Source organism: Apaloderma vittatum, unplaced genomic scaffold (assembly GCF_000703405.1).
Source record: "Apaloderma vittatum isolate BGI_N311 unplaced genomic scaffold, ASM70340v1 scaffold24007, whole genome shotgun sequence".
Classification (NCBI taxonomy): domain Eukaryota; kingdom Metazoa; phylum Chordata; class Aves; order Trogoniformes; family Trogonidae; genus Apaloderma; species Apaloderma vittatum.
The window spans coordinates 18,053-36,624 of record NW_009726123.1 but is presented as its reverse complement, the minus strand read 5'-3'; the positions used below and the strand labels follow the sequence as shown (position 1 = coordinate 36,624).

General features: G+C 42.1%; 1 protein-coding gene across 1 annotated transcript in view; it reads right to left on the bottom strand.

Moving 5' to 3' along the window:
- The window catches only part of MFSD2B (major facilitator superfamily domain containing 2B), a gene marked incomplete at its 5' end in the record, with an annotated part of 32,600 nt that overhangs the window by 528 nt on the left and 13,500 nt on the right, over positions 1 to 18,572 (bottom strand). Inside the window, 9 exon segments of the mRNA XM_009873172.1 lie at positions 1,500 to 1,676; positions 3,067 to 3,093; positions 3,095 to 3,202; positions 4,455 to 4,564; positions 8,061 to 8,141; positions 9,765 to 9,848; positions 12,191 to 12,312; positions 12,407 to 12,497; positions 17,562 to 17,731. Of these exon segments, the coding sequence (XP_009871474.1) occupies positions 1,500 to 1,676; positions 3,067 to 3,093; positions 3,095 to 3,202; positions 4,455 to 4,564; positions 8,061 to 8,141; positions 9,765 to 9,848; positions 12,191 to 12,312; positions 12,407 to 12,497; positions 17,562 to 17,731 (970 nt within the window).

The following is an 18,572-nucleotide window of genomic DNA, read 5'->3' as shown; positions in this document are numbered from 1 at the left end:
AGCCGGCAGGGCGCTCATGCAGCCCAGAAGGCCAACCGCATCCTGGGATGTATCAAGAGAAGCGTGGTCAGCAGGTCAAGAGAGGTGATTCTCCCCCTTTACTCTGCTCTTGGGAGACCCCACCTCAAATACTGCACCCAGTTCTGGTGCCCCCATAATAAGAGGGACGTGGATCTGCTGGAGCGTGTTCAGAGGAGGTCACAAAGACGATCCAGGGGCTGGAGCAGCTCTGCTACGAGGACAGGCTGCGGGAGCTGGGATTGTTCAGTCTTGGAAAGAGAAGACTTCAGGGGGACCTAATAACTGCCTTCCAATACCTGAAGGGAACCTACAGGAAGGCTGGGGAGGGACCAAGAGTGTCCACTGATAGGACAAGGGGAAATGGGTTTAAGTTAAAGGACAATAGATTTAGATTGGATCTCAGGAAAAAAATCTTCAGTACAAGGGTGTAAAGACTCTGGAATAATTTGTCCAGAGAAGCTGTGGCTGCCCCCTCCCTGGAGGGGTTCAAGGCCAGGTTGGACAGAGCCTTGAGCAGCCTGATCTAGTTGAGAGGCGTCCCTGCCCATGACAGGGAGGTTGGACTAGATGATCTCTACGGTCCTTTCCAGCCTGGGCCAGTCTATGGTTTTTGATTGCTCGGCCTGTCGCCTCCGGTCTGCAGCCGCCACTTGAGACAGCAGCTGGTGCACACAGGCCTGTGGTGTATCTGCCAACCCTGTGCAGGTATCTTAGACCCCTCACGGCCCTGAAAGGGTTCCAGATCCCCATGCTTAGGCCCTGGAATTGATCCTTTGACAGGAAAATCAGTTTCTAACTCCAGTAACTGGGGATAATAAAAACAAGACAGCTTAAGGACGTATTTTGCCATTTAATCCATCAGTCTGTTAGGACAGACTGTTCCTGTGTATGCCCTCAGTATACCAAGGGCTCATTTGACAGAGGTAGATGATTCTGAGTCAGGCAAGATTTTCTTTGGAGAGGGAGGAAAGGGGAGGAGGGGAGAATGACAGGGTGAAAAAAGATGTCCTTTCTTTTTCTCCCACAATCTTTCTTGCCTACGCCTCTAAATGGTTTGGATGTTTCTTATATGCCATAAATACTAAGAATGCAGTCAAGAATCCCATTTTCTTCTATATACAAGTAAATTGTAACTATTCACATTTTCTCCAGAAATTTAATCTATACAGAATGTTCTTAATTTCTGGGTTTAAGCACTGTACCACAATAGTGTTTTGTGTGCCACCCCAGAGAAAAAGTAAAATGCAGCAGCTGATGTATCTGATAAATGGTCCTCTAAGCACATAGCACTAGACTACAAAAATAAGACACTGGAACATGTGATGGTACCGTTCAATTAATAATTCAATTAACAGCGCGTCATTCTCTTTTATTGTGAGGAGTATAGGGGTGTGTGTTGGTAGCTAATAATTTTTTCCCAGGAGGACTAAGAGCTTTTGCAATGATGTTACAGCTGTTTGTTGCCAGTTCAAACCTACCTTAACACGTCAAGTGCAAGCTTTGTTTCTTTCCGACTTTCTTCAGTGATGGGGTAGAAAAGAAGTATAAATAAACCTGCAAGGATGAGGATAGCAGGGACTGCGCCAATGAGCATCTTCAGCGTGAGGATCACATCGTTGGATTGTCGGCATGTCCCTGGCTTGTATCCAGCAAACCTAAACAAATGGGAATAACAGTGGTGTGTGCATGTGCACAGCTAAAAGGCAGTTGTTCATAATTTCAGATAATGGCATTAATTCTGTATTTTCTCATTATTATATAACATTTAACTACTGAGAGGAGCATGGAATCCCGTGTAAGGAAACTGATCTGTTATGTGTTTCCTGTTCAGCAAAGTATTTAGGCTCCACTTTAAAAGTATGCAATAATTAACTTTAATTTAAACATACACTTAAGAACTCTTCTCAAGATATACAGATTTACTCAAGTGCTTGTAGTTACAGGCTTACAGTTCATTGATTCAGGGCTTCCATGCAGTCCTATAACTGCTGATATATTCAAATGCCCATTCCCAGTTTGTGGAATGAGTTTATTTTCGTCTGAACCCACACCTATGAAAGCCACAGCTCATTTGGCATCACTTCGTCTTCTGTGCTCTCCCACAAACATCTGCCATGGCAAATTGCTGGAAGCTAACTGGAACGCAACTGAAAAGGGGCTAATTGGTGAACAGCAATTTGTTTGAGGGTGTTAGCGGTAAGCATATAAAATTCCTACACCCAAAATGTTCAGCCAAGCACTGCTTGTTATTTAGCAGTTTCAGCTGAAGGCCCTGGAGCAAAACATTTTGGCTACCAAGACCTAATTTGGAGCCAAAGGCTAGATAGTATTTCAGACAAATTCCCTTCACAGGATTTACCACATCCGTGTGTGCTCTAGCAGCTACAGGCAAAGGCCCCTTCTGCTTGGTCGTGCACAAAAGCAGGGAGGGACCACGTTCTGCCCACGTTCTCAACCTGACTGTCTCGTCAGAACAGACATGGCACAAGTGGAAGGAGAACACAAAACATCTTCAACACGGACGTGGTCTAGGTGATGGGCAGAGCTGTGAGAAAGATGCTCTTCCTGACTCAGATCAGCGTCCAGTTCCCTAAAACCACGCAGGAATCTGTGATCCTTTTATGCTGGACAAGCCACTAGGCACCACTGAAAGCATTCTGACCACATTCCAAGCTCGTGTACATACTCCAAACCAGATGCAACAGAGAATACACAAAGCTGCTGTATCACTTGTGAGAGACCTTCATCTGCTGAGCTTCCATGTTTAGTTCTTTGTTCATATAAACCACTAAAATTTACATGAGTGATCTGGAAGAAAATCTAAAGCCAAGTCAGGCCTTTCTGAACTGAAACATGTTAGGGCAGGCAACTCAATGCTTAGTGGTCTGGCCTAGATGGTAACAATGCTGTCCTTAGTGGTTAGACATCTGGAGCTACTGGCATTTTCAGGCTTAAAGAAAAAAGGTAATTAACTCCATAGGTAAAGGCGGAGTAACCTCAGAATGCTTTCAGAGTAGATCCACTAAGTAACATGGTGTTACTTACTCCAGACCTGCTGCAGAAACTCCTATCTGCTGACATCTTGGTAAAGAAAACATAAGAGGAATAGAAAATGGTTTCATGTCCTTTCCCATGTGGATTCTGCAGGCGGAAGTTATCAACAACATCAGGCAGCATTGACCTAGACATGAGCACATAAAAAACCAACTCAAGCCAAAATCTTTTCTCGAAGTCCAAACTTACTGAAAGAGTACACCTCTCCCCCCTTTTTAAGATCTGGTTGATGTAGTCACACACATGCAAGAATCCAGTTCAAACAGCCCTACTGCTGGACAGGTGGGCAAAAATCCATGTAAGAAACACATGGGCACATGTTACAAAGTAGAAAATCAGCTGAAAAACTATCAGACACTTGCTGGGAGGTGACAGAATTCTATAGACTGACTGCTATTCCAATCAGAAGTTGTGATATTAAAAAAAAAAACAATGAAAAACTACCTTTCTTAAGATTTCAGAGGACTCTGAGTCTCTGAATAGTTTTGCTCTGAAATAGTTCTTTTGACAACCTAAGGAAATTTTCAGAAACCAGTGAGGCCTATTCTCTCCCTTCTTCAAAAAGATCGAATTTAGCAATGGGGAAACAATGGAACTTGCTCAAATGTCAATTGTGAATTGACATTTTATTTCCAATATATGTCACAATTTACTGCTGGCAAAAAGTGCTTCTCACCCTCTGTACAGAAAAGCTTATGGAGTCTGAAAGCTTATTTCAAACTATGTTTCCATGACCTCTTGGTGTTTTCAGGGCATTGTGCAACTGAGTAATGCAAAACAGCTCCCTCAGCAATGGTCTTGCTTTCTGGTCAGTCTGACCTGAATTATTCCATCTGGAGAGGAAACACCCCATCCAGCTCAACCTTCAGTAGTTTTTTCCCCACATATTTTCAGTCCTCGAGAGCAAAGGACCTTGAATTCTCATTTTCTTTTAATCACATCCTTTTGTTATTTGATCTGTACCAGAGGACTGCTCAAGCAGAGATATGTAGCTTGGCTTATATTTCCTCTGCTACGTTCTTAATTGCTTGGCATTAATTGATTTATCTAACATCATCATTCCTGTAGTTACGTTAGAAACCAAACCTAAGCAACTGATTTACTGTCACCACATGTTCTGTAACTACTTAGATTATTGATTCATCTACATACTCGTATACAAAGAGCAGCTACGGTTACAGTGGACATAATCTGTTAACAACAGGGCAACCAAAGGCACATCATTGCTAATAGCCTCTATTACAAAAGCAGAAAAAGATTCTTGACAGAAGTGACTCTTGCCAAATTCTGCCTCTTTCAGAGGCAAATTCCATGCAGTAGTACATATATGTAACGTAAACATTTTCCCCTTCCCCACCTCAGATGTGAAATTCTCCTACCATGGCAACAGAAGAGACGCTGCAATGCTCAGACCAGAGACGAAGGCCACGAAGTATGCCAGGATCACGTTTGGAATGGTCACTAGCATGACTGCAAAGGGAATCATCCACTGCGGAAGAAGAAAAACAGTGCATCTAACTTAAAAGTACAAACTGCATTTCAAGGGGAGAGGCAGGGCTTCAAGGCTCATTTTAAACTCTGTAACATCCCATTTCACAGACGAGTCTTCAGTGAAGAAGAGTAGTGACCATTTCAAACCAATTTAGAAATTCTGCAATAACTAAAACCAGAAAGGCAGAGTGGTTTATTGCTACTCCATGCAGACAGATATGCTCGTGATGTTGTACAAGTCACCGAGGCTACCCTGAAAACCAAACTAATATGGGATGCTCAGGATTTGTTTTCTGGCAGTACTTAAAGCCACCAGATTTCCTCAACTTCAACCTGAGGCAATGAACGTACACGACTGAATACCCACTATTTGAAATGCTGATTGACTGCACACAGCCCAGCTGTCCTGTACTCATCACATGCTCCATCTCCCACGTCTGTGAATCATGGGCACAGCACATGTAGAATCCTGAACCAGGGGCTTATCCACAGGGCTTTTTAATGATGGGGGATTAGTTTAACATTAAGTGTTTCAATCCTCTATACTTGCAGCTTGGGAGCTGAGGGTATGCAAAAAGCTTTCACAGAGAGTGATTCCTCTAAACACCGCTATTTACAGTTCAGCGTGATAAGTGATTCTGGGAGTCCTGGAGTCTAATCCATTATGTTTATGTTTTAAATGCATTTCCCATCTAAAGCATTTGCTCCTACGATAAGAAGGCAGAAAATAACCTGTCCTGACTGTCAGTTCCCAGAGCAACCTTGCATTAGCCCAACGTTGTGGCAAAATCGTTATTTCACCACAAGAGAGCACTCCAGCAATACAAGATTTTATGCTGCCTATAAGCAATTTTATGACTGCCTTATGCTTCACATGGGGCACCCACTCAGAAATCAAAGCACTTAAACAAAATTCTAGATCAATAGTAATAATCATCGTAACTGTAATTTTCCAGGGAAAGTGAAGCACGGCCCGCAGGACTGAGGCTGCAATGCCCTAAAGTCTCACTCAGGCCATGGCAGTGCAATCAGGGAGCCAGTGTTCCTGCTGCACTAAACAGCTAACACATCTCCTTCTTTCCTCCTTGTAAAGCAAATACTCCGTTCCTGGCACCCTGCCTCCCAGCCGCAGGGCTGCTGCCCTCCGAGTCGGAAACGACAGCCTACAGTCGTCATGTCTCTTCCGGCAGCACTATGGAAGGCAACCGTACAGGGATGCTACAGGTTGTACCGGCCTGTGCAGCAACACATCATGAAGGGCAAATTAGGAAAAGGTGCAGCTAGAATGTGAGGGGAAATGAGGAAGTGGAAGAGGCGCTGCAACAGCCAGGATTCATCCCAGGGCATGCCTCCGTGCTGCACGGTCCTGAGAGATGGCAAAGAAACAACTGCGTGTATGTGGGGAGGTGAAAAGATTGGGGGCATTTTGGGATTTACTTTTCAGTAAGCCCTCCAAAACCCACAGCCAAAAGCTATTAGTGGCTAGGATGGAAGCTAGAGTTGTGAGAGAGTGTGGTCTTCCACTTTTAGACACCTTGCCAAAATCAGGAACCAAGAAGCTGTCACACTAAGGTTTCACACACAGCTTCACCTCCAGTCACCAGCCGATTGTAAACTCAACGTTTGCCCCGTGGGGGCAGAGCAGACAATATAAAAGGACATAGCACGTGGAAGCAGAAGGAGATAAACAGAAGAGAATAATTTCTAGACTGTGCACCAACCCAGTCACGGGAAGAATGCCTCCAAGCATACTGTACTTTAAACTTCTATGAAGTTTAGATACTTAGTCTGTACTTAGAGTGTTGGTCATCTCTTGTGGAGGGCTGAGTAAAGAGGGAAGCAGTATCAGTGGAAGGGAGCCAAGTTCCTGTTGCTTACTTACCTACCCTGCCCATCAAACTCTTTTGGGGTCTCTTCAACTTAGAACTACTTTAAAAGAAAAACTTAGTCTGGAGCAGTGCAAATTTTTTTTCAGGAAACTAGATTTCAAATTACATCTTTGCCCTGGTAGCTCAGTAAGGTTTTGGAGAAAACTTTTCTCCCCTGTCTCCTTCCCTTCCAGAAGAATGTTCTCCAGTGACAAACACAGGAGCCTGAAAGGACGTGATTTTATTTTGCAGTGAGAGAGAACAGATCAGTTGTACAGATCACACAAGGCGGTAGTATAGGAAGCCCCTGTGATGCACTGCCAGACACAAAATCCATCACTGAGCATACGCTGAGTCCCTTGAGAAGTATCCACAAGGTGAAACAGAGAGGTGACTTTGTTTTCAATGCAGCCCCCACTTAGACTATAATACAGTCAAGCAACTGAACTGTAAAATTAAGTTAAACCATGTTTACAGAGGTGTTGACAGGCTTTCCAGTCATGCTAAACTAAATTTATAGAGCCAATTTGGTGGAAGAAAGCATTTTTTGTAGCCAAGTAGACAGAGGAGGAGATTTTCTAAGGAGGAAATGTGCATTCCCTGGTCCAGTCAATGGTCCAGCACTGCTTTTGGCAATTCTCTTTGCTCAAGTGGTAAAAGGAAATGAGGATGGGACTCGGATTCCAGATGCCTACTTCATTAAACACAATGCTGCAGCGTATTTTAAAGTTATTTCTGATCCTTTGGAAGTCATTCCAGCACACAGATCTTAATTCCAAAAATTATAACTGTTCAGTTATGTTCAACAATTGTCACCAGATCTAAACTTTTCAGCTTTGTTCAGATTTTGAAAGAGCTTCAGGCTGGATTTTCCAAGTCCTCACGCTTTGGTGTGCATGAGACAAAAAATTTTTCTTCCCTCTTTTGTAAGTAACTGAAGGTAAACAGGGGGAAAATGGGGAGGAACAAGCCTATATGACAACTCACTGAGGACGATGACACAAAATTGCTGCTGCCTGCACTATGTGAAGGACTTAAAACACGCCATCAGATATGAGGGCAGGCTCGCTAAGCTGGCTTTGCAGAGCTGTGTTAAAGTTAAACGAGGCTTTTTTCCTCAGGTAGCTCACCTATTTCTTTATTTCACTAATAACTGTGCATCTCCATTCAGAGGGATGTGGGCACCCCTGCCACCTTCGGTTTCCAGAGAAGGATGTCTAACAGACCTCAGCTTCCTCCTGTGACTGAATTACAGAAGCGTTCAGCTCAGCACCATAAGAAAGACGAAACAAGCCTTGTACGACACATATCTTGTCAACTTGAGGCAACACAGATCTGAATTTATAACACCTCATTGGGGTTCACTTCTGAAGGCAGTCAAAAGCAGAGCTTGTGCAGATTCTTAAATAAACTGGGACCTCCTTTTAGCATCAACCCATTTCTCAAAAGTTTCTCTTGGAAACTTGGGAGTCTGTCTGCAATTTGGAATAATGATTTAAAACAAACTGATACTGAGCAAATTCCATGTCGTCTGAGGTTATAAGCACTTGAAAGAGCTCCCGAAGTGACTCCAGTTGTCAAGTGAAGTGAGCACAAGCACATTTTTTTCTCAAAGGATCTGCTTACCGAAACTCCACATGCTGCACACTTCTTGCCAAATCGCTGCAGAAACTTCTGCCAGAAGGGAATGCTCACAGCTGCTGATACCTACAAGTGACAAAACCCCACATGTCTGTATTGCACTTACTGCCACTGTCGTCCTCATCTGTAGAGCTCACAGACATTTTTTTGTCCAGCACGTTACAGTCTGAAAGGAAGGTGAAGTTGCAGATTTCTTGTTCTCCTCATCCTTTGACTGACTTTTTTTGGTATTATTATTCACTATTACATATTACAAACAAAAGCTATCCATGTGAGGGCTTTCCACAGCCAAATATCAAAAGGCAGTGTCTTGAAATTTTCTTTTCTTAATGTAAGCCACAGCAGTTAGAGCTATAGTTGAAGCAGTCATTGAAGTTCAAACATACCGCAAACAGTTGTACTTTGTGCTACTGCCTTTTGCCTCATTATCTGAACATGATCAACAAGTGAATGAAGCCCTATGCCCATGTAGAGAGCTCAAGTGCAAGACTCACTTATCTTAAAACATAGTTGGAGTACGTATCTTAGACTATATGTTTGTTCTTAGGAACAAACTGGAAGAGAAACAGTCGCTCAGAGTCAGCATTACCGCTTCATACGCTGCCATGCTTGCCTGGGCACAGCAACAACTACAAGCAACACAGTATTGAGGCACTGAAGTATTGCTACAAATGACAGTCTTGCAACTGATCTAAATTCAAACTTCATCTCATTGTTACAGTTATATTCTACTCTTTACTGATAACAGTCATCCCTAGTTCTCCAACATTTTGGTTTTAATCACTGGAAAAGATCTGTCTTATAACATGGGAAAGGAAAAATCAAAAAGGGGTAGAAAGGACGGGAGGCTAGGATCAAGAAGTGGAAATTAAGTTCCCCTCATATGGTACCACAACATCTCTGTGCTGAACGGGTCAGAAATCATGAAATAACTTTGCTGAAAATGACTGCTGCAGTATTCTGTATCGTAGAAAAATTCTCTGCAAAATATTTAAAAACTGCAGTGCGTGCACCTCCCAGTAATTATTTAACATTAAATGTTCTACTTGTGTTAAAAGGACTTTAGTCAAAAGGATAAAAATGACAGTTTTCAACTAATACTACTTGTAATCATAGAGTAAATCATGCAGTGTAAGAGCAGCGTGTAACTAAGTTACAAGTATCACCTAAGCAAGCAGAATTCTGTGATTCTGTGATTCTGTGTAATTCTACCTCTGCACGTCAAGAAAAAAAGCTCAGTAAAGGATCTTTTTATCACACTGCCAATTGCTCTAGAGAGGAATCCTCGTATCTCTGGATATTTTAAATATTTATCCTTGCAAGTTGTCTAGCCCAGACGGCTCATGTGTATGAATACACAAATTAAAGTTGTTTAATTTTCAGTGTATCAGACTGGAAAGGGAAAAAGAAGCTAAAATTCCAGACCTCTTTTCTGGCAGCAGTTTTTTTTCCTTTATAGGAGTAGAAAGTGACTTATATGTAAAAACAGCAACGAATAAATTAAAAGCTGCAAAGCATTAATTTTTGAGTACAGCAGGGAACACCAGCTTTATTTCAAACAGGCAATGCAAAAGACAGTATATCTTCTTAAGAGCTCTGTCTGGACACAAAATACTTCATCTTCTGTTATTTTTGCCCCAAAAAAATCAAGAACCAGATATCAAATAAGAGGAGAGAAGAGCAACTCACCAAGATGGTCACCACCAAATACTGGAAGTGATTGCGAAGACCAGCAGCATGAGTGCAGAATAGAACAAAGTTGCTCTGCTCCAGCTGTTGAATTTAAGACATTTAGTGACCACCAAAGAAAGAAAAATTTAAAAAGGCAAAAGTAACATCACGCTCCACAGTAGCCAAACATAGTTGGTGACTGATTTGTTAAATGTACAATTTGGGAATCCCTTTCTTCCTTTACTTGCAACAATCTAAATAAGCAATAACTCTCCTGCTGTCACTGGACTGACATGTCAACAACGCCAGGGCAAGCAAGAGGTAAACCACACACCTGATACAGCATAAAAATGACACGACAAGAACTGCCTTAAGAGAGGATTCTATCTTAAGGCTTTATTCCCTACGGTGCAATTGCCTGGTGTGTTTCCACAGCTGCAGGCTACTGCAAGAAATTGCCCTTCCTTTTCCATAGCAATGCCATACACATTTCACCAGAAGCTCTGACCCTCAAACAAGTTACTCTTCAGCTGCAATTACACTCACGCCAGCTTCCTCCAGCAAAGCCGCCAGCTGCTGGTTTTGCACACAGCGTTGGCTATGGTTTGTAACTTTGGGCCAGACAGGCCCAGAAGTCTGAGTACTCACTAGATGGGAGGATCTAGCTGCACTGTGTTACAATGAGAGATGAAGCCACTGCCACCACGCTTCTGCAGAACTCAACCGGGTTCTGAACACCTGACTAGGGTTAGGGCCAGCTCTAGCAATTCTGCAGAAGTGGAATCACAGAGAAGGATTTAATACTCGTGCCACAGCAGTATGATCAACTCTTGCTCCTTTCTGTGTTTGCAGATTACAAGTGGCCAATCATCTGTATAAAAATTAGGATAAAAGCTATATCACTTCTCCACTGCCACCAAAGCCTTCCCTACCTCGTGTCCCAGTTTACATTGCTTTGTTTTAGATGTTGAAAATCACACTCTGGGATTATGGCCAATGCATCTTTACCTGCCTACTTCTTTGCTCACCAGTAATCCCCTCACTAAACTTCACAGTGTCCCTCCCTTGAATAACAATAGTGAAGGTTGCTCATGCTGGCTGAACTGGAGCAATAGAGCTTCTACCTTCTGCCTCCTCTCACACCTTCCCTTCAGTCTGTACAAACAGAAAAATGCAGAGACATAGACAGACAGAAGATCTTTCCTCTCTGGGTGTTGTCAGCAAGTAGTTGGCTGTAGCAACCTGACACGTGCTGTACCCTTACTGACTGAAAGGAGGCTGGAAGGATCTGGACCATAAGGGATCTCTCATCTTTCATCTTCTCCCTGTCTCTTCTGTTGCTCACAGTGCCTGCAGCTCCCAGACGTAAGCAGAAAGCTTCTGCTACTGTTTCTCACCCTTGGGCCTTCCAGTAAGGACTGAGGAATGCTGTAAAGGACAGCCCACTAACCGTGCCCAAATCCAGGCCACCAGCGCTTCAGTGCTTCTTTGGCAAACAGACTTCTAAGGAGCCTTTCCAAGGAAATTCACCACGACTGCTGGTGAACACAGCACTGCTCTCTTACCTGCCCTGTTCTTGCCCTCTGTCCTGATACTCACTCGATCAATGGCTCATGTGACTAACAGCCTGTTGACAAAAATATTATTTGCTTTTCAAAATAAAACCAACTTCAACTGATATGTACGTGGTCACATTAAAATAACATATCTACTGAGGTGAACACAGCTCAAAAATCAAACTTTAAGAAGATTGCTGGACAATGAGGAGTAAGGGTGTCTTACTGATTGGCTTTTAAGTTTTTCTACAGTTTCTCCCTATGAGAGGATGTATCACATCTTTTTGTGAGAGCCAGATTCAACTGCAGGTTCTCATTTGAAAATTAGCTCCATCTAGCTCTGAGACAGGTAAGACCCCTTGCCTCTGAACATCTTCTTACTCTGACCTAAGGCCTTCCATCACAAAAGGCTCCAAAAGAACCACTTCAGCCACTGTCTGAGAACAGCCACCTATACAAAGGAAAGGGGCAATGGTTTAAAGCAGAACACACTATAGAGAAGAACAGAGAAAAGAGAAAAAACATTCTCTAAGCAACTGAAACCACAGGAAACTGTAGATGGGTAACTTATAATGACCCAGTCTGGGTCACTAGGACTAGTTCCTCAGCTTTCATGAAAAAAAAAAAAAAAAGAAAAAAAAAAAGAAGCCACCTTCAAATGGTCAGGACTTTGGTTTCTCGTCTGAAGGAACCATCTCCAGCTGCACATGATGCCAGGTGCCAAAAAAGGACTCTGGTTCCCTACTGATTTGTCAGGGAAGTCACCACCCCCTAGATCACCACCTCCAGCCACCAGCCAAAAGCTATTTGCATTTTAGCTGCCACAAACTCTCCCACGCTGGGACTGGAATGAGGCCAACACACAAGACTTAGAGAGTCTGAAGTTACCTGAACTGCTGTCGAGATGAGAAGAAACGAAGCTGTAAGCTTCACATAGGGACCATGCTTCATGGTGAGTCCAAGCCCCTTACAGAAAGGAATTGCTCTGTCTGAATTTAAGGCATAAGGATCTAAGAGGAGCAGAATACATAAAATAAAAATCTTTTCCAGAGACGAATGTGAAATAATTGTTGTTAAATCTAGGCACATTTAAATATATCTTACCGTCTTTTTCCTTTACTCCAAGAAAAAGAATGACAATTCCCAGAAGATACACACTTCCTATGACCCCTGCTGCAATCATATAAACTTTTGCCTTTGAAAAGAAAAAAGACATATTTGAAATTGTGACAGGAGAATGACAAGTCATTATGAAAATTCCAATCTGTTTCCAGTGAGTCATCTGCAAATGAAGAAAAGCCCGTCTACATACAGCCAACTGTCTGTCTTTTACCTTTCTGAAAAATGTTCACTCCTGCAGTTCATTTATAAACAACACCTACTTTAGGATAAATCCAGGGCACATAAGTCTGTATTTCTTTGGGAAAAAAAAACACAAAACAAAAACACAAAAAAACCCCAGCTGTGAACAAAAGGGCTACCATGTTGGCAACCTGAATGTTTTAAAAATGTGCTCATGTTGAGGCTGGTTATAGACAGACACAGTCATCTATCAAAACCATGAAACATCTGTAGAGTGAGTCTAATTTTTAGTATATCTATCTGATCTAGCTACACAGACTGCAACCTGTATCTTCAGGCTGGGTGGGAAAGGCCTCAGTACTGATGTAAATTAGCACATAATTACTACAGTAACTGCATTTATACATATTGATAATAAAAAACTTCCTTTAGGCTCTAATGAATTTCAGAAATCACACTTTAAAGCCAATGTTTCAAGAATATGGGAGCTTGCACACTTGCTTTCCCAGTTACTTAGTGAAATAGTGAAACGAATTCAGAAATCTTTTCTATTAGCTAGGGGAGCAAAGCCTCCAAGGATACCTCCCACACCATCAGATCACATTTACTGTTTCTAACACTCATCACATTTTGCTTTAGTATTCTGTAATAATTTATTTTATACTGTGTTATCAAAGATAAAGTAACTGCTAGCTACAGAGCTTTATGACATGATGATTATTTGATAGGAAAGTCAAATTCCAAATTATCAGTTATATATTGCAAATGAAATTATTATAAATCTAGGAAGCAGCTGGTAAATAAGCATGCAATTACAAGCAGGTAATCCGAAATACCAAGTCACTTAGTATAGATGCAGCTATGGTCAGATGAGCCATGTAAGTATAGACTCTCTTCAAGACCACACTTCTGTTAATATATTTACATTTCAGAAGGGGACATGGTGAAATAAAGGAATGCAGGACTATTCTTCATTTGGGATAAAGGTTTGGTTTTCTATACACTACAGCTATAAATTAAGTCACAGAGTACTTTTCTCCCATGGCTTGCACAGACTACAGACCGCAGTATTGTAGATACCTGAATTCACTTAAACGAGGTAACTTCAGCCTCAAAACCAGCCTAGCCGGGAGAGGAGGGGCTGAAGAAAAGGATAGTAACAGGACTCCATTATGAATCTTGTATTTCATGCTTATTTATTTGTTAATTTACTTGAAACAATTGAATTAAATGCTTTCTTTCACAGGTCATTGGTAAATGCAATTTGAGATTGAACTATCAAGTATATTCCTGGCAGGCCAAAGATTCTCTGACCCTAAACAAAACTCATTAGTCCATCTACAAACTATATCATACAATCACAGAATGGTCTAAGCTGGAAGGGACCTTAGAGATCATTTTAATCCAGCCTCCCTGTCGCCAGGGACACCACCTCTCGACTCGATGAGGCAACACATAGGGACCAAACGGGAATCGACCCCGCGACCTTAGTGTTGTTAGCACTACACTCTACTGACTGAGCTAACCGGCCCCCTATATCCATGCTTCATTTACAGTAGGAAAGATCCTCTCCTAAGCTTATAGTAACAACTTCAGGAGAGCTTAGAAATAGCCGTTTATTCCACTTCTTTTATTTAATAATGAACACAATAATATCAGTCGTTCACTAGGTCTTCTTTTAAACTAGATGTGCTCTTAAGCAGCTACAAACCAGTGTATGTGGCAAATAGGGTCAGGGTCATACTCCTGAATGGCACTAAAAGAAACAGTCAAGTTTTGGCCTCTTCTAAATATTCTTTTCAGACTGATGGAGGTACTGCAGGTTCATAGACCTCAACTCATAGTCCTTCCTCAACTCAATGCCCATCAGTCATACAACTAAAATTCAAGATCCAACATCTGTTGATCACGCAGTCAGATACATAATCCGTTGTGCATGGTGTGAACAAGGCAAGCGCGCTGCCATGTGATACAAGCAGCTCCCCCCCACGGTTTGGGGGCCGTACATGCTCCTACAATCCAACCAAATCGATGTCAAGTTATGTGAATGGCAAAAAAATCTGGTCCTCACAAAGCAGTGCAGCAAGGAGTAAGATGGGTTGCCAGAGCACCTGATCGAGACCCTGGCTTCTGCCCAGGCTCAAGGGCTCCTTAGGAAAAAGTGCAGGAAAGAAGAAGGAATGAACGGACCCTTACCCATGAAAATCTTTGGACACTATAAGCCAGATCGATCTCAACCATGGGATACTACTCATCTACAAAACCTGAGAAGGTGACACGCAAAACAGTGGAAGCAGGAATAAAAATGAAGATCAAAACAAACAAATGGGAAATCTTCACCAAAAAATGAACACATGGCTGCTTGTAAATGAGGAGGTAAAATGAGGAAGGTAATATCTTTAATTAAGTCAACACATACAGCTGAAAAAAGACAAGTTTCCAGTCACACTGTGGCTTCTTCAGATTGAAAAATGCATGTCTAAAGGCTCTTCCACTGTTTCCCAGTGTTAGTAGCTGGTTTAATGAAAGATATTACTTCTACCTACAAAACCTACTTTAGGTTATGTATCTCTGCTATTTTTCCACAACAAATACTACTTTACATTCAGCTCATTGTGAAACTTCTTTCTCCCTCTCCCTCGTATCACAAAAAGGACAGGAAAGCACACGTGGTTAGACTAAACCAAAATAAATCAAGATAATGTATTTTTTTCCCTTGAAAGCCATTTAGGAGATTTGAAAGTGGAAGTTGGTGATTATGGCATAAAGCAGATGCCAACAGGGAATCTGCTGTGCAAGGAAATTCAGCTTGCGCCACAATTTCTCAAGCTACACCTCTTGGTAATTTATAGAGCTGTAATAGCACAACACATGTCTACATCAGGCCACTGTCCTAGAAGTTAAAAAGGATGACAGGATGATGTTCTGTTTCTTGTTAAAATATACACTAGAAGCTACCTAAAAAGCAGCTTAAAAAATGCTTTTATCAGCTATAAAATGGCCCAGCTACTTACAAAAGCAGCCCAGCTCTCCCCAGGCACTTTCTCAGATCAGCAGCCTGTGAAGCCTTACAATGACCTGTGCCAAACCCCAAGGATCTAGTAGCACAGAGGCAGAAAATAATGTCTGGGAGTTGGGGGAGGCAAGGGCTGATCTCCTTCCTGGACTACCAGTGCTGGTCCCAGGGTATGCAAATTCAAAGCATGAATGAAAACACGCCTTAGCTTGAGATTTCACTGCTGCTGAAGAATGGCAATAGGAGCTATTCAACTACAATAAGCAGAGCACAGATATGTACAACCTGATTTGCACCAAGCAGATGAGATTAGACTCAGGTCAGGGAATCTTCTTCATGGGGAATTTTATGTATCAGTAAGTATGTGCACTGACAGAGAAACAGATGAAAATATAAAAAGAAAGATTGAGTCTAGCAATTGGTAAAACGGAACCAACAAACTGCTGATTTCACAAGCGACATAGAAAAAAAACACACTCCACAAGATAACTGGTTGATTCAGGGCCTGTTTCAAGACCACTGGAAACAATGGAAGATTATTAAATTGTGTTCACTGAGGTGTGGATCAAGTTTTAGGATTCCCTCCTAGATATAAAATGGTCTCTCTGTTTCTCAAAAAATTAGCAAATTGAAGCATGAAAAGAGTAAACTACTTCTGCAGGATTACAGGAAAAATCTGCTGTGGAAAATGAAATAAAAAAGCATGGACCTCTAGGTTCATTCCACACGTTAACCCTGAATCATGCTCCCACTAACTGCCTGCTACCAACCATTTTCTTTCAACAGTGCTTTGTACCTTCAAAAAATACAGATTCCAAGTAGGACTTACAGTTCTGTTCACATAGCAGCCATTAATCTTTACAGGAGATCCCTAGTGATAACTACTTTGAAAAGCAGTGTTGCTGAACTGAAAAATCCTGCTATAGTCACCATTTTTTCATAGAATCACAGAATTATCTGTGATGGAAGAGACTTTAAGGATCAGCTAGTCTAATCCTGCTGCCACGGGAAGGGACACCTTCTATAGACCAGGTTCCTCAAAACTCTGTCCAGTCTGGCCTTGAACAGTTCCAGAGAGAGGGTTTCCACAACTTTTCTGGGCAACTTGTTCCAGTGCTTCACCACCCTCAAATTTCTTCCTTATATCTAACCTTATATCTATATATATCTATCTATATCTAACCTTATATCTATATATATCTATCTATATCTAACCTTATATCTATATCTATCTATCTATCTCTCTCTCTATATATATATATCTATATTTATCTATCTATATCTATCTATCTATCTATCTATCTATCTATCTATATCTAACCTTATATCTAACCCTCTTTCAGTTTAAAACCACTGTCCCTTGTCGTGTCACTACAGGCCCTGGTAAAAAGGTCTTTCTCCATCTTTCTTATAAACCTCCTTTATATACCGGAAGACTATGATAAGGTCTCGTCGGAGCTTTCTCTTCTCTAGGTTGAACAACCCCAGCTCTCTCAGCCATTCTTCACAGGAGAGGTATTCCAACCCTCTGACCATTTCTGTGGCCCTCTGGACACACTCTAACAGGTCCATGTCTTTCTTATGCTGGGGTCCCCTAGACTGGATGCCTGGTGGGATAAAGTAAGCTGTTCTTACTAAGCTTCTGTTTGAAACTGTAAACCAGCCCCTAGTGAAAACAAAGGACGGCCATATGCCTCCTAGCTACTTCACAGTTTGGCATCTTCAGCAAAGCTCTTCAGTGTCATTCTGCTGTCACGCTGCGAAGGAAGTGCAAAGACAACAGACAGGAAGCCTTGTTTGCAGCAAGGTCCCCATCTCGGCTCCAGCGTTAGTGATTTCAAGGAAGTCATGTTTGTGCTCATCCAGCTGGATGATACAACACGGTGTTACAGAAACACCCTTCTCCCCAAGAGATTTTAGTGTACTCCCATAAACACTTACTTGGTGAGACAGGGGATCTGAGGGGTCTGGAAAGCTGGGACTGTCATGCCAGGAGTCAGTTGTGTTTACTGGGGGACTCACAGTGCAGTGATGAGAGACATGAGCACTGGCCACAATCTGTCCCTGAAGTGCAGCTCCAATCAAGGTCCCAAGCACTTCCATGGTCATTCCTAAAGAAAGAAGCACAGACGGGCACTGAGGACAAGAGCTTGATTCCACCACCATCTGCAGGCTTGCTCATTTGCCTCACTGCAGAGAAACCTCATCAAACCATTCTCTTTTACAAGGAGCAAGCAGAAAAAGCAATACCAAGAAGAGCAGAACTGCAAGGTCAGAACAGTTTTAAAGAAAAAACATTTGTCATCTATTTTCTGAACAGCTTGTAGATGCCTCTGTGGAAGACCCCCTTTTATGCAAGCTGTGTGGCGGATGAGGATGAGATTAAGAGCCACAAGGGGATAACACAGAAACCTTTCATCTCAAGGACCAGAGCAGAACTACAGTTTAAATGCTGAATGACATTTTTCCAAAGCAAGACTAGTAGCCATAATACCTGACTTTTCCTCTCAACCATGACTGTAACTTGTGAAACATTTTTCAAGTCACTTATCTGATCAGACCTCTAGGTTCTCCAACTGTAAAATAGAATCATATTTACCTCAGGCTTATGCTGGAAATAATACAGCTGCAAAACTCTTAGAAACAGCAGGTGCTACGCTTAACTGCCTAAAGCCAGAGTCAGGCAGAACTAGCTACCTCAGCCTCAGAGAATGATTCAGATCACTAACACTGCAAGTACCATCAGAACAAGGGACCACCGAAGTATCCATTTGGAGAAGCAAAGATCATAGAATCATAGAAATGTTTAGGTTGGAAAAGACTTTTAGGATCACTGACTTCAACCATTACTGTAGCAATGCCAGGTCCACCACTAAACTGTGTCACTAAGGACCTCATCGACTCATCTTTTAAACATCTCCAGGGATGGTGACTCCACCACTTCCCTGGGCA